General features: G+C 42.2%; 1 protein-coding gene across 1 annotated transcript in view; it reads left to right on the top strand.

The window, feature by feature from the left end:
* LOC148345725 (rho guanine nucleotide exchange factor 18-like) overlaps positions 1–5,210 on the top strand; it is a 55,814-nt gene extending 50,604 nt beyond the window's left edge. Inside the window, exon 19 of the mRNA XM_088325817.1 lies at positions 4,762–5,210. Within this exon, the coding sequence (XP_088181943.1) occupies positions 4,762–4,815 (54 nt within the window). The 3' untranslated portion in view covers positions 4,816–5,210. The remainder of the gene's footprint in view (positions 1–4,761) is intronic.
* Positions 5,211–11,845: the final 6,635 nt, after the last annotated feature.

Below are 11,845 nucleotides of genomic sequence, written 5' to 3'. Positions count from 1 at the left end.
TCGCTAGCTGAGAGGCTGGCAGACATTGAGCAGCTGGTCATCTCAGAGGCTGGGATGGATGAGAAGTGGACCTATATATCTACCACCCTCTTTGACACTGCAGCCCAAACCATTGGTTTTAAAACCAAAAAACACCAGGACTGGTTTGACCAGAATGCCGGAGAGATCTCAACCCTCCTGGACAGAATGCACAAGGCGCACAGAGCCACCCTGAACAACCCACAATCTCAATTCCATAAAAAGCTATGGCAAGCCCTTCGTTCCGAGGCCCAGACAACTCTCAGAAAACTGCAAGATGAGTGGTGGATTTCAAAAGCCAATGAAATCCAGTCTCACGCTGATAGAAGCGACATGCACAGTTTCTATGATGCAGTAAAAACCATCTATGGCCCCAGAAACTGCTCCCTGGCACCTGTTAGATCTGCTGATGGAACATCTCTAATCAAGGATCAGGCTATGATAGTGGAGCAGTGGGCTGAGCATTTCAACACCCTGCTCAACCAGCCCACCCCAGTGGACCCAACTGTCCTTGCAGAGCTCCCTGAACATCCTACATTGCCAGACCTCGACCTCCAGCCAACTTTCAATGAAATCCTGTATGCAGTCAAAACCCTGAAAAACAATAAATCCCCTGGACCTGACGACATCCCAGCTGAACTTCTCAAGGTAGGAGGCTTCCTCTGTACACGGACACTGTTTCACCACAATTCAGAGGTGTGGAGACGAGAGTGTGTCCCGCAACTGTGGAAAGATGCCAACATTGTGACCATCTTCAAGAATAAAGGAGATAAATCCATCTGCTCCAACAGTAGGGGTATCTCTTTGTTGGCCACTGCTGGAAAGGTCCTTGCCAAGGTCATGCTGCGCAGACTCATCTCCACAATATCGGAACACGTCATGCCAGAGTCAGTGTGGTTTTTGAAAGGACAGGGGAACAGTCGACATGATCTTTGTGACACGTCAGCTCCAAGAGAAATGCCGGGAGCAGCACAAGGACTTGTTCATCGCCTTTGTCGATCTCTCAAAGGCATTTGACACAGTGAACAGGGACCTACTGTGGCAAGTCCTGAAGAGATTTGGGTGTCCACCCAAGTTTCTCTCCATTCTTGCACAGTTCCATTCAGGGATGACGGCCAGAGTGGTAGTTGGAAGACACAGCTCAGAGCCCTTTGGCGTGGAAACTGGAGTGAGGCAAGGCTGTGACCTGGCTCCAGTTCTCTTCAACATCTTCCTTGTCTGCGTTACAACACTGCTACGTAGAAGGATGGAGAAGCAGGCTGGAGTTACCATCAACTTCAGGGTTGATGGTAACCTGTTTAACATCAGGAGGCTACAGGCAACTACCAAGCTGACCTCAGAGACCATCATTGAGCTACAGTACGCTGATGACTGTGCCCTGGTTGCCCATACACCAGAGGCTCTGCAAAACATTCTCTCGGCAGCTGTAACTGCATCCACCAGAATGGGACTGACGATCAACACCCAGAAGACAGAGGTACTCTGTCAGTCCAGTGCTGACCTCCCACCAAACCCAATAATCCTCACAGCAGCAGGGGAACACCTGCTCATGGTGCCCACCTTCAAATATCTGGGGAGCATAGTGTCTGACACCTGCTCATTGGATGATGAGATCCAGAGCTGTCTCAAGCAAGCATCAGCATCTTTCAGTCGACTAAGGAGAAGGGTCTTTCAAAACGACAACCTTAGACTCCACACCAAAATGCTGGTCTACAGAGCTGTATGCATCACTACATTACTGTATGGATGTGAGGCATGGACTATCTACAGCCGACATCTGAAGAGCCTGGAGATCTTCCATGTAAGATGTCTTCAGAAGATCCTTGGCATCACATGGAGGGACAGAGTGCCGCACACAGAGGTGTTGGAGAGGGCAGGCAGCTGCAGCATGGAGTCCATTATGGCCCAACGCCAACTCGGGTGGCTGGGGCATGTTGTTCGAATGCCCAGCCACAGACTGCCACGCCGTATCCTCTATGGTCAGTTACATCTAGGCCAACGCAGTGCTGGTGGGCAGAAGAAGCGGTTCAAAGACCAAATGAAGAACATCCTAAAGAGATGTCGGATAAACCTCTCCTCACTGGAGGAACTTGCTTCCTGCCGAGACCTCTGGCGCTCCCACTGCTCACAGGGAGTGGATTACATGAAGAGCGCATGCAACACCGTGCAGCAAAGTGTGCAAAGAGACATGCTCGCCAGGCCACCCCTGCTCCCCCCAGCACCCCCTTCACATGCTCTGTCTGTAACCGCATCTGTGGATCCAGGATCGGACTGTTCAAACATCAGCAGACTCACAAATAAAAGAAGATGGTCATCATCGAATCGATGGACAACCCCAAGCATATATATATATATATATATATATATATATATATATATGAGAGAGAGAGAGAATTTGTTGTTAATAGTTGTTCCAAATCCCCTATTTTGATCACTGTATTGTTATGTCGTGAGAATTATTAACCTAGTAAATCTGAATAATTTCAAGAGGTTTGTGATCCACACTTCAAAAAAGTAAAACAAATATGGTGGTGTTGAAAATGATATTGGGTTTTAATGTCTTCTTAATGTAAACTAAAACCTACTAACATATCTTGTCTGCGATTTGAAAGATATATAAGTATATTGCTTTTGCTTAATTAACTATACTACATAAAATTGGAGCATTTTTTGGAGGACGACTAGCATTTACCTAAACTTGGTTTCCTCTGATTTTTTTTGTTTCAATAATACATTTTTCATCTATCTTGAACAAAATGCATTCTTTTATTTTTATTGTTTCTTTATTATTTTTTTTTAGCACATATTGTTTTACAGTTTTCCAAAAGTAATTAAATTACATGACTTCAATATTATAGTAGAGACCCCTTGCTACTTCGCACTTCAGTTAACGCTGGTTCTCTACTTTGCTAGGTGAAAAACATTTACCGTATTTTCCGCAATATAAGGCGCACCTAAAAGCCTTTATTTTTTTCAAAAGCTGACCATGCGCCTTATAATACAGTGCGCCTTATTTATGGATCAATATTAATTCGCAAAGTCTTGCAACTAACTTGCAGCCGCCGACTAGATTTTCCCCCGAACGCCAAGTCGTCCGCGGTGTATGCTGGGATTTATTTACCGGCGTTTCATTGGCTAACCAATGTGTCAATCATCATTTGAATGGATCACTATTGGCTAAAGTTATTCGGAGGTCAAGGGGAGGATCCTTTTTATCATTTACAGGCTGGCATTGGCTTGAACGGCAAAACAAAGCCTGCAATTGGCCGAAAAATATGAATGCGTATAGCACGTGGCTGACGGCATACAGAAAGCATTTTTTTACTATTTTGTATTTGTAAATATTTTATTCTCCTGGATTTACTAAACTCACGGATATAAGAGAACCACGGCTGCACATTATTATGAACACAACGACTTTGGTGAGCTACTTAGGCTATATATATTATCCCTGTATCTTGTTTCAGACTGAACTCGATGTTTCTGTGATAAGCGGTGCAGATAATGGATGGAATGGAGTGTCCATTTTTAAATTAAACTCAATTCCAAGTGTTTATTGTCATATATACAGTAAAGTTGTGAGCGAAAAAGAAAATAGAAACTAAGGAATGGTTGGCATTTCTTGAATCCCAAGACTTTAACCTTCCGAATGATGGAACAATGCATTTGAGTGACATCGTACGGACACCGCATCCGCACGTGTTCTCGACACGCATTTGCGTCTTTGCAAGCTTTCGGAATGTTAAGGGGGTAATAAGTTTGACTGAACTATCTGACTGTTTTGTCCACGTTGCCTTATAATCCGGTGCGTTTTATGTATGTCAAAAATAGGACCAAAAACAATTTTTTCGGGGTGCGCCCTATAATCCGGTGCGCCTCATAGTGCGGAAAATACGGTAATTGAAAAAAAACACCCTTCTTCCACCACGAGGAACCTTTCGGGCAGCCAAGATTCAATTTGAAAAAATGAAAATCTCAGGAAAACCAATGCTTACCGCACCAACGGAGAAAGTCTCTGGAAAAAAACTCGGGCAGTATTTCAATCGGCCGATGAGTGGGAGCTAGGAGCAGCTGACTGACCAGCACTTCTTGGCTTGAGATATATGATGCCGATCGGCCAATTCATATCATAGCGTCGTTCATACTGTATTTTGACCGGTGAACCTGCTCTGTGTTCTTTCTCTCACTAAGCATTTATGTCCTGCTCCTTCGTCGTGCTGCCTAAACTATGCATATCTCTCTCTCGTTCTCGTTCTTTCCTGCGCACACCCAGCCAGGCAGTCTGCAGGGCTTTGATTAGGGGCGCCTCCCCCTAAAACAACATAAAGGTGGCCCAAAAAATACTTCAAAATATTTAAAGTAAGTACTGGATTTCAATTCGTTATCTTGCTCTCTGATTCTCAGTCGGTGAGTAAATGCACTCCAATGAAGGCGCCAAAAAATAACAATAAAAAAGTTGCGACACTAGCTCACAGACTTTCACTGTATTAGGATTACTGATTACATTTTTAAAAAGGCAACAAGTAACTGTATCAGATTACATTTTTAAAGTAATCCTCCCAACCCTGCACATGATCAACTGTGAGCAAAGATTATATTCATGAAGATGCCTCACTCTGTTGGACTACTCATTGTCAACGTTTTAATATCTATTTGTGTCCACAACATCGACTAGTCGTTGCAGCCCTACTGTAAAGTACGTTTGTTTGTACCATGACACTAACTTATTGTCCCTTTCATTAGATTATCAAAGCCCTTTGGATGTTTTCGGACTTGATTCAAAATCCTCAGTTCTAACCAGCAGTCAGGCGGCAACTTTCCACAAGTCCCCTGTGCAACCCACCGCCATCACGGCACCGCAACACCCCCAAGGTCTCGGGCCCAATCCCTGCGTGCTCGTCAACATTCACCCCGAAGACCTTAACAAGGAAGACGTCATCTTCTTCTAGACTATGCGGAGGCTAAGCCACCCAGCGGTCTTTCTTAAATGCAAACAAAAATGACGGGCGGAAACTTCGGCCTTCTTTAACCCAGGATCCAAAGACTCCAGCCGGCGATTTTTAAGACAGGACTGCCAGGTGCGGCCAGAGTGCTTGATGGTTGGTTTGCACAGTGTAAATACTGGTGACTCTTGAAAGAGTTTCTTTTTGTTTTTCAAAAATGGTTTGTACAGATGTCAAACTCGTAGTCTGGATAATTTAGTTGCTTGTGTTCTTAATTATGCTGTCATTGAACTTTTTTTAATTTCTTCAATCAGGTGCCGTTTTCCAGCTCTTTAGCACGTGTTTTACACTACACCTATAATCTGCACCTGACCCCGCTTCAGTCAATTTTTCACATTGTTTTGATTTTGTAACGAAAACCTAAATTTGCTGACTTGGGTGGTAAGACCACAAACTGTTTTGAATTTATATCAAATCATAGTACAGTGAGACCTCGCTACTTCGCGGTTCGACGTTCGCGGATTCAGAGCTTCGCGGTCTGTAAGGGGCGTCGCTACTTTTTGCGGGAATCCCCGTCGGCCGACGACCCTAGCACGGCGCGCCGTTCTCGTTTCCTGGTGTTGTGTCCAAATCCGACTCCCGTACAGAATCCTCCCCCCCTCGCGTGAACGCGCATTCTGCTGCGCTTCCGACATAAGCGATCGTATTCTATATAATACGCTTATTGAAACCATAAAGGGAGCTAATTAAAATATTTGGGCGATCTTAGTCTATATATCGCGTTTATTTAAACAATAAAGCGCGATCGTATTCTACAAAATGCGTTTGTTAACGCGGATGAAAAAGTCACCAACGTCACGTCTCCTGCTCGGGCCGCGATGGCTCTACATGGCGCTACACAGCCCTTGTTGGGGGGGAAAGGGGTAGGGGGGGCCTGTGGGGGTTAGAGGGCGGTGAAGCGGAAGCCGCGTGGACCCAGCAGTGGCAGCCGTGGGCTACCAGTACACTCAGTACGGCCAGAGTAAGTCGAGAGCCTTCCCGGCTTAGCATGGTGCTCGTGGCGCACGTTAAAGCTCGTGTTTGCTGACGGGATCTCAAAGACTATTATGCATTACGGCGGTGAAGCGGAAGCCGCACCAAAACCGCGCGCCGGTGTTGTGCCCAAATCCGACTCCCGTACAAATTCTGCGCTTCCGACAGGCCGGCCTCCGCACGGAGAGCCCGACCCGCTCGGCTTGTCGCGGTGTCGTGCGTATCGCGCCCGGAAGTACCCGCGCCGCAGGTTAGGGGCTCGCTCGCGAATAATAAGGATAAGCGGTGCAGATAATGAGATCTGATTTATTTTTTCCTTTTTGAAGGGGTGTCGTTACTTCGCAGATTTTCCATTTTTCGGGTTGTTTTGCTCCCCATTAATCGGGTCTAAAAATATAATAATTTAAATAATTTTTTTTTATTATTATTACTTTTTTTTTCCTTTTTGAAGTGGCGTTGCTACTTCGCAGATTTTCAGTTTGGGCGGGTGGTTTTGGTCCCCATTAACCGGGTCTAAAAAATAATTTAAAAAAAAAAAAACATTTTTTTTTTTGAAGGTGCGCTGCTACTTCGCGGATTTTCTCTTATCGCGGGTGGTTTTGGTCCCCATTAACCGCGATAACCGAGGTCTTACTGTATATTTTAGACTTTTGGGGTCCAGCTGTTTAAGAGAGAAAAAAACGTTCTTGTACTGTAAATTTCCTCATGCCGAGACTCGCAGGACAAAGCTTGAAGGTCGAGCATGCAGACAACATCATGCTGTTATGACACATTCGTGACATCTTGCCGCTTCCTGGTGATTTCTCTTTGCAGGGGAAGAAGTGATCAGATTTTATCACATTAATATCTGTATTTCATATATATTTTTATTTAATGTCCAATGTATCAGCTTGTGTCTTTAGCCATCAGGAAAAATGCCTAATTTTATTAAAGAAACATGGAGATGTCCATCCCAACACATCCATTAACCTAAAGACCCACTGTGTATGAAATAATTCTGATCTGTTTCAACACGTGACAGTACACATCGGGGAAAGGAAGGCCTGAGTAGCCCTGTCTGGAGAAAAGAATGTTCAATTTTTTTAATTGTATATAGCAACCCTTATTGGTGTAAAACACTTCATTATTTAAAATAAAACACATTTGATTCAATTATTGACAAAAAACACATTCACTATCTCAGAAACAGTCCAAATGACCATATTTTCTAAACTAGCTGGTCCCGTTGGTGCTTTCAACACTTAATAGCAACTGACCTGAAAGAGCTGAGCCCTGCATGTTATTATCGCCGAGATAAATTTTCCACTCTTTCATTCTTTAGCCACTTTGCTTCAGGGTCCACTGCTGGTTATGCAAGGGAACATCGCTGAGTTCTGTTACTGAGTCCCCTTTGGCTAGCTGCTAAAGTTAGCCTCTTAAACCAGCTCTGACCAACTCTAGCTATTTGGTCTTTTTACCCATTCGAGTTTATCCCTCATGCTTGTCTACTGTCTTTTGTTACACTTGCAAGTATTAACATTAGTTGGGAAAGTTTAGTCAACTATAAGTTGTGGATTTGTTTTAGTACAAGAAAACCTGAAAATGTATGTATTTTTCTTGATTCTTTTTAGTTTGTTTTCACTAGCCGCTAAAGTAAGACCTTCACACCAAGTCTGACCAATGCCAGCTATCGGTTCTTTTCAGCCGCTCCAGATGTATTCATCTCCTTTAGTCTTTTGTTTTCGCTTTCATGTCTTGTCACTAGCAAGAACTGTGCTTGTGTCACTCCACCAAAGAGGCTCATGATCTCAGGCAAGTCTTACTTTTAATGATTTAATCCCAGCGTACTGATATTCTCAAAAAACAGCTCTACAATAAGAACAAAACGAAAAAAAATGTTGTCTGAGCCTTCTGCAAAACTCCTGAGCAAGCAGTATTTTTCATATTTTAATTCCACATTTATCCAGTGGCCTGTTCGGCATTGTTGACAGTTTGGCAAACAAACTGATGCCGTCTGTTTTGGCCAGTAAGGCATCCAGCTAAGGCCAAAACCTTTTGTTTGTTTCGAATCAAAAGCGACAGAATGGAAGAATGCATTTTTTGGTGTAGTTAAAAATAAAATGTGATATTCAGTTGGTTGATATCAAAACATGATTGTTGTAGAACAGCCTTTTTCATCCAATTAAGCAAATGTGATTGAAATCCACTCAGAAATAATAAACCACAGGTGAGTAAATATTTTGCAGCAGGTACATTTCCCATGTTTCAGTTTTCCCTGCAAAAAAAAGAAAACATAGTTTACAAATCATCAGAATGAATAATGTAATTCCCTCGCTACTTCACATCCTCAGGGCACTGTCGGTTGAAATATATTCCACAATCCATTAATCCCTATCGCATACTGCCGGGAGTGTGCGTTGTTTTCAAGCCTTTCTGTCCACCCAAAAGTCAATTGCACCTGTGTGGGCAAAATCCAGTATCCCTGATTTGCTGCAAGCAGAGACTGCATTAATAGCCTTTTGTTTTTTCGTTATTGCCACCTGAAATCAACTGCACCCGTGCAGCTGCAATCAATTATGCCCGACAGCTTTTTACTGTGAGCAGGGATCGGCAGAAGGCACTTTTGTCAGTAGGCATGCCGTTTTGGCCCGCCTAAAATTAAATTTAAACAGTTTTGGCTGCAGACCATTATCCCTGGTTGCCTATTAGTGAGGGCAGGGCTGGCAGACCAAAGAGAAAAACCCACTGTTTTTTCTTTATTTTTATTTTATTTTTTCAGTTTTTGCTGCTGAAGCTTGCCATTGTGCCCTGCCTAAAATGATTTTCATTGTTTTGGCACAATCCATCAGCCCCAGTCAACTAATGGTGAGAGCAGGGTACAAGACAGAATATTTCTTCCATGCGTGGCACCTCCTTTTTCCTGTTCATTTTGCTTAAAATGAACAGCACCTGTGCAGCCACGATCAATTATCCCAAGTCCACTTTAGTTGGGATTGGCTGCTGTTTTTTGCAGTTTTTTTTTTTTACCTAAAATGAACTGCATTCATGCGTCTAGGATCATTATCCCAATCCCATATTACTGCAAGCAGGGACTGGTACAGCACATTCTTGGGGGGGGTTCGGTCGATGAAACATGCCATTTTGCCCCACCTAAAATGAACTGAATTGTTTTGGTGGTGATCCATTATCCCCAGTCGACAATTGCTGAGAGCTGGTGCCGTGAAAGAAATTTGTGTCATACCTGGTAGCTTTTCACCCCCCGTTCTTTACACCTAAAATGAACAGCACCCATGTGGCTGAGATCTCTTATCCCAGGTCTGCAGGATGCGTGTTTGGGTAGGGGTGTGCTCTATTTTGCATTTATCGGGAGGTTTGGTCCTCATTAACATCACAACTGTGCTCCGCTGTTTCCCTCTCAAGGCAAAAAAAAAAAGCAATATGCCAGTCACCCACTCATAGCAATATGCGATCAGAGATAATAGATTAACCTGCGATTCACTTAGGACACGAAGTATTGAGGAATTAGTCGTTTTCAAGTATACTTCACATTCAGAATTGAATGAAAATGAAACTACAGAAGCATAATCAAAGCCCATCAGGATATTTTGCTGTTGTTTCCATGTTGATGCTAATTACAAGATGCTAACTGGTTCTAGATAGATAGATAGATAGATACTTTATTCATCCCCGCAGGGAAATTAACATTCCAGCAGCATCCCTGCGCCTGATGATGTAAGCTTTTTTTGAAGCATGAGGGCATAAAAAAAAAAATCACTTCAGATGTCTTAAATGTGTTTTCTTTTTGTAGCCAGCCAGTCACAACACTAAACTCGCCAGCATAAACAGACTTTTCTTTTTGGGGTATCTTTTATGTGAATAATTATTCTTCCGCTGACGATTTTTACACTAGTCACTTTGCATAGTAGCATACTTGAACGCAGAATGATTGTTTTTTTTGACTGAGTTTGTAAATACCAGCAACTGCCTGATAGCGTTAGTAGTGCACAACAGATTTTTTTAATATCATTTTGATTATATTAACTGCAAAAAAATAGGATATTGTGAACACAGACTGTCTTAGTATTAAAAAGGGAAATTGTGCTGAACTTCTAGTGTGTTTTTTGTTGTTGTTGCGTTTGTCTGTATTACAACAAATCTCTTGGTTGCTGTTAACATTTTTTATGTTTTTCTTTTTTTTTTTTTTTTATCCCAGAGATGTGGTTACACTTTTTTTTCAAAATTCACTATACAACAGGGGTCTCCAAACTTTTTCGAGGTGAGAGCTACTTTTTGTTATTAGTTAGATCAAAGGGCACCCACTTAGATATTCATCCATCCATCCATCCATTATCTGTACCGCTTATCCTCAGTAGGGTCGCGGGGGTGCTGGAGCCCATCCCAGCCATCTCCGGGCAGTGGGCAGGGGACACCCTGAACTGGCTGCCAGCTAGTCGCAGGGCACAAAGGGACAGACAATTCGCGCGCTCATTCATACCTAGGGACAATTTGGATCGGTCGATTAACCTGACATGCATGTTTTTGGAATGTGGGAGGAAACCGGAGTGCCCGGAGGAAACCCACGCAAGCACGGGGAGAACCTGCAAACTCCGCACAGAAAGGTTGGTAGCTGGATTTGAACCCAAGACCTCAGAACTGTGCCGCACACGCGCTAACCACTGCCCCGCCGTGCTGCCCGCTTAGATATTAATTTCCAAAAAAACAACTTGGCTAAATGGCTTGCTAAACAGCTAAAAAGTACTGGGAGCTTGCTAGTCAGCTAGAATATTGACAGGTAAAAAACCTATAAGGGAGAAAGATGGCTAGCTAAGAGTTAAAAGCCAGGCAAATGGAAAGCTAGAAAAAAGCTTGACAGCTTGTTAGAAAGGAGACCAAATTTACCTTGATAACTAATGAAAGATTTTAGCGAGATAGCATGTAGTGAAATGTAAAAAACTAGCTAGATTGCTAAATAGCCATAAATGTTGGAAGATTGCTGGCTAAAAAGCAAGTTAAAAGAAATGCACATTTTTCGCTCATTGGCTATACAAAACAGATAAATTGGACTTTTTTTTGTTGTTTTTCCTGTAAAATAAATCAATACAAAAATAAATTAATAATTTTGTTTTAAAAGTGAAGAGATTCTCATTCTTTTTAATGAATTGCTTAAAAATAATAATTAATACTTCAATATTTTTTGGTAAATGGCCTTCATTTATACAGCGCTTTGAATGGAATGTATTTATTTGAATTTCTAAAAAACAATTTATCGTGTTATCACGTTATGAGCTTGTTTGAAATTAAAAATAGGGTTGAATGGAATAGGCAACCAACAAAAAATAAATTGAATAGAAAATCACAATGACACAGCACTGGTGGGCTATTTACAGAACAGGCCTGCAAAAATCTTAGGGGGTACCACGTTGGAGACCCCTGATATAATATGTTATATATTAGAAAAATATATCAAGTTTACCTTTGAAGCTTATCTTCGAAACTTATCCTGTCCTGTCCCCACACATGCCTTGACACCTTCCACATATTTTGAAAAACATAATGAATCAGAGTAGAACATTTCTCAAAAAATAAAGCTTCGACATTTTCAATTGAGTTGCATTATTATTACATATGAATAATATATATATATATATATATATATATATGTGTGTGTGTAATGTGTGTGTAATGTGTGTATTAGGGTGGAGCTTATGTGACAATTTTTTTTTTCATGTATTCTTTTATCTTACCCCACAAAAATGTTCCACTTCCATCAAAAACTACACAGCAGAAGTTTCAGTCATGTAAGTTGATATTTAGACACTGTATAAATTTGAATTAGCGCGCATTAAGCCGGTTATACACACAAAATAATGATG

This window comes from Urocampus carinirostris, unplaced genomic scaffold (assembly GCF_059441175.1).
Source record: "Urocampus carinirostris isolate Australia breed hairy pipefish unplaced genomic scaffold, RoL_Ucar_1.0 HiC_scaffold_28, whole genome shotgun sequence".
Lineage (NCBI taxonomy): Eukaryota > Metazoa > Chordata > Actinopteri > Syngnathiformes > Syngnathidae > Urocampus > Urocampus carinirostris.
The sequence above is the reverse complement of the archived record's forward strand: the minus strand, read 5'-3'. Positions and strand labels throughout refer to the sequence as shown.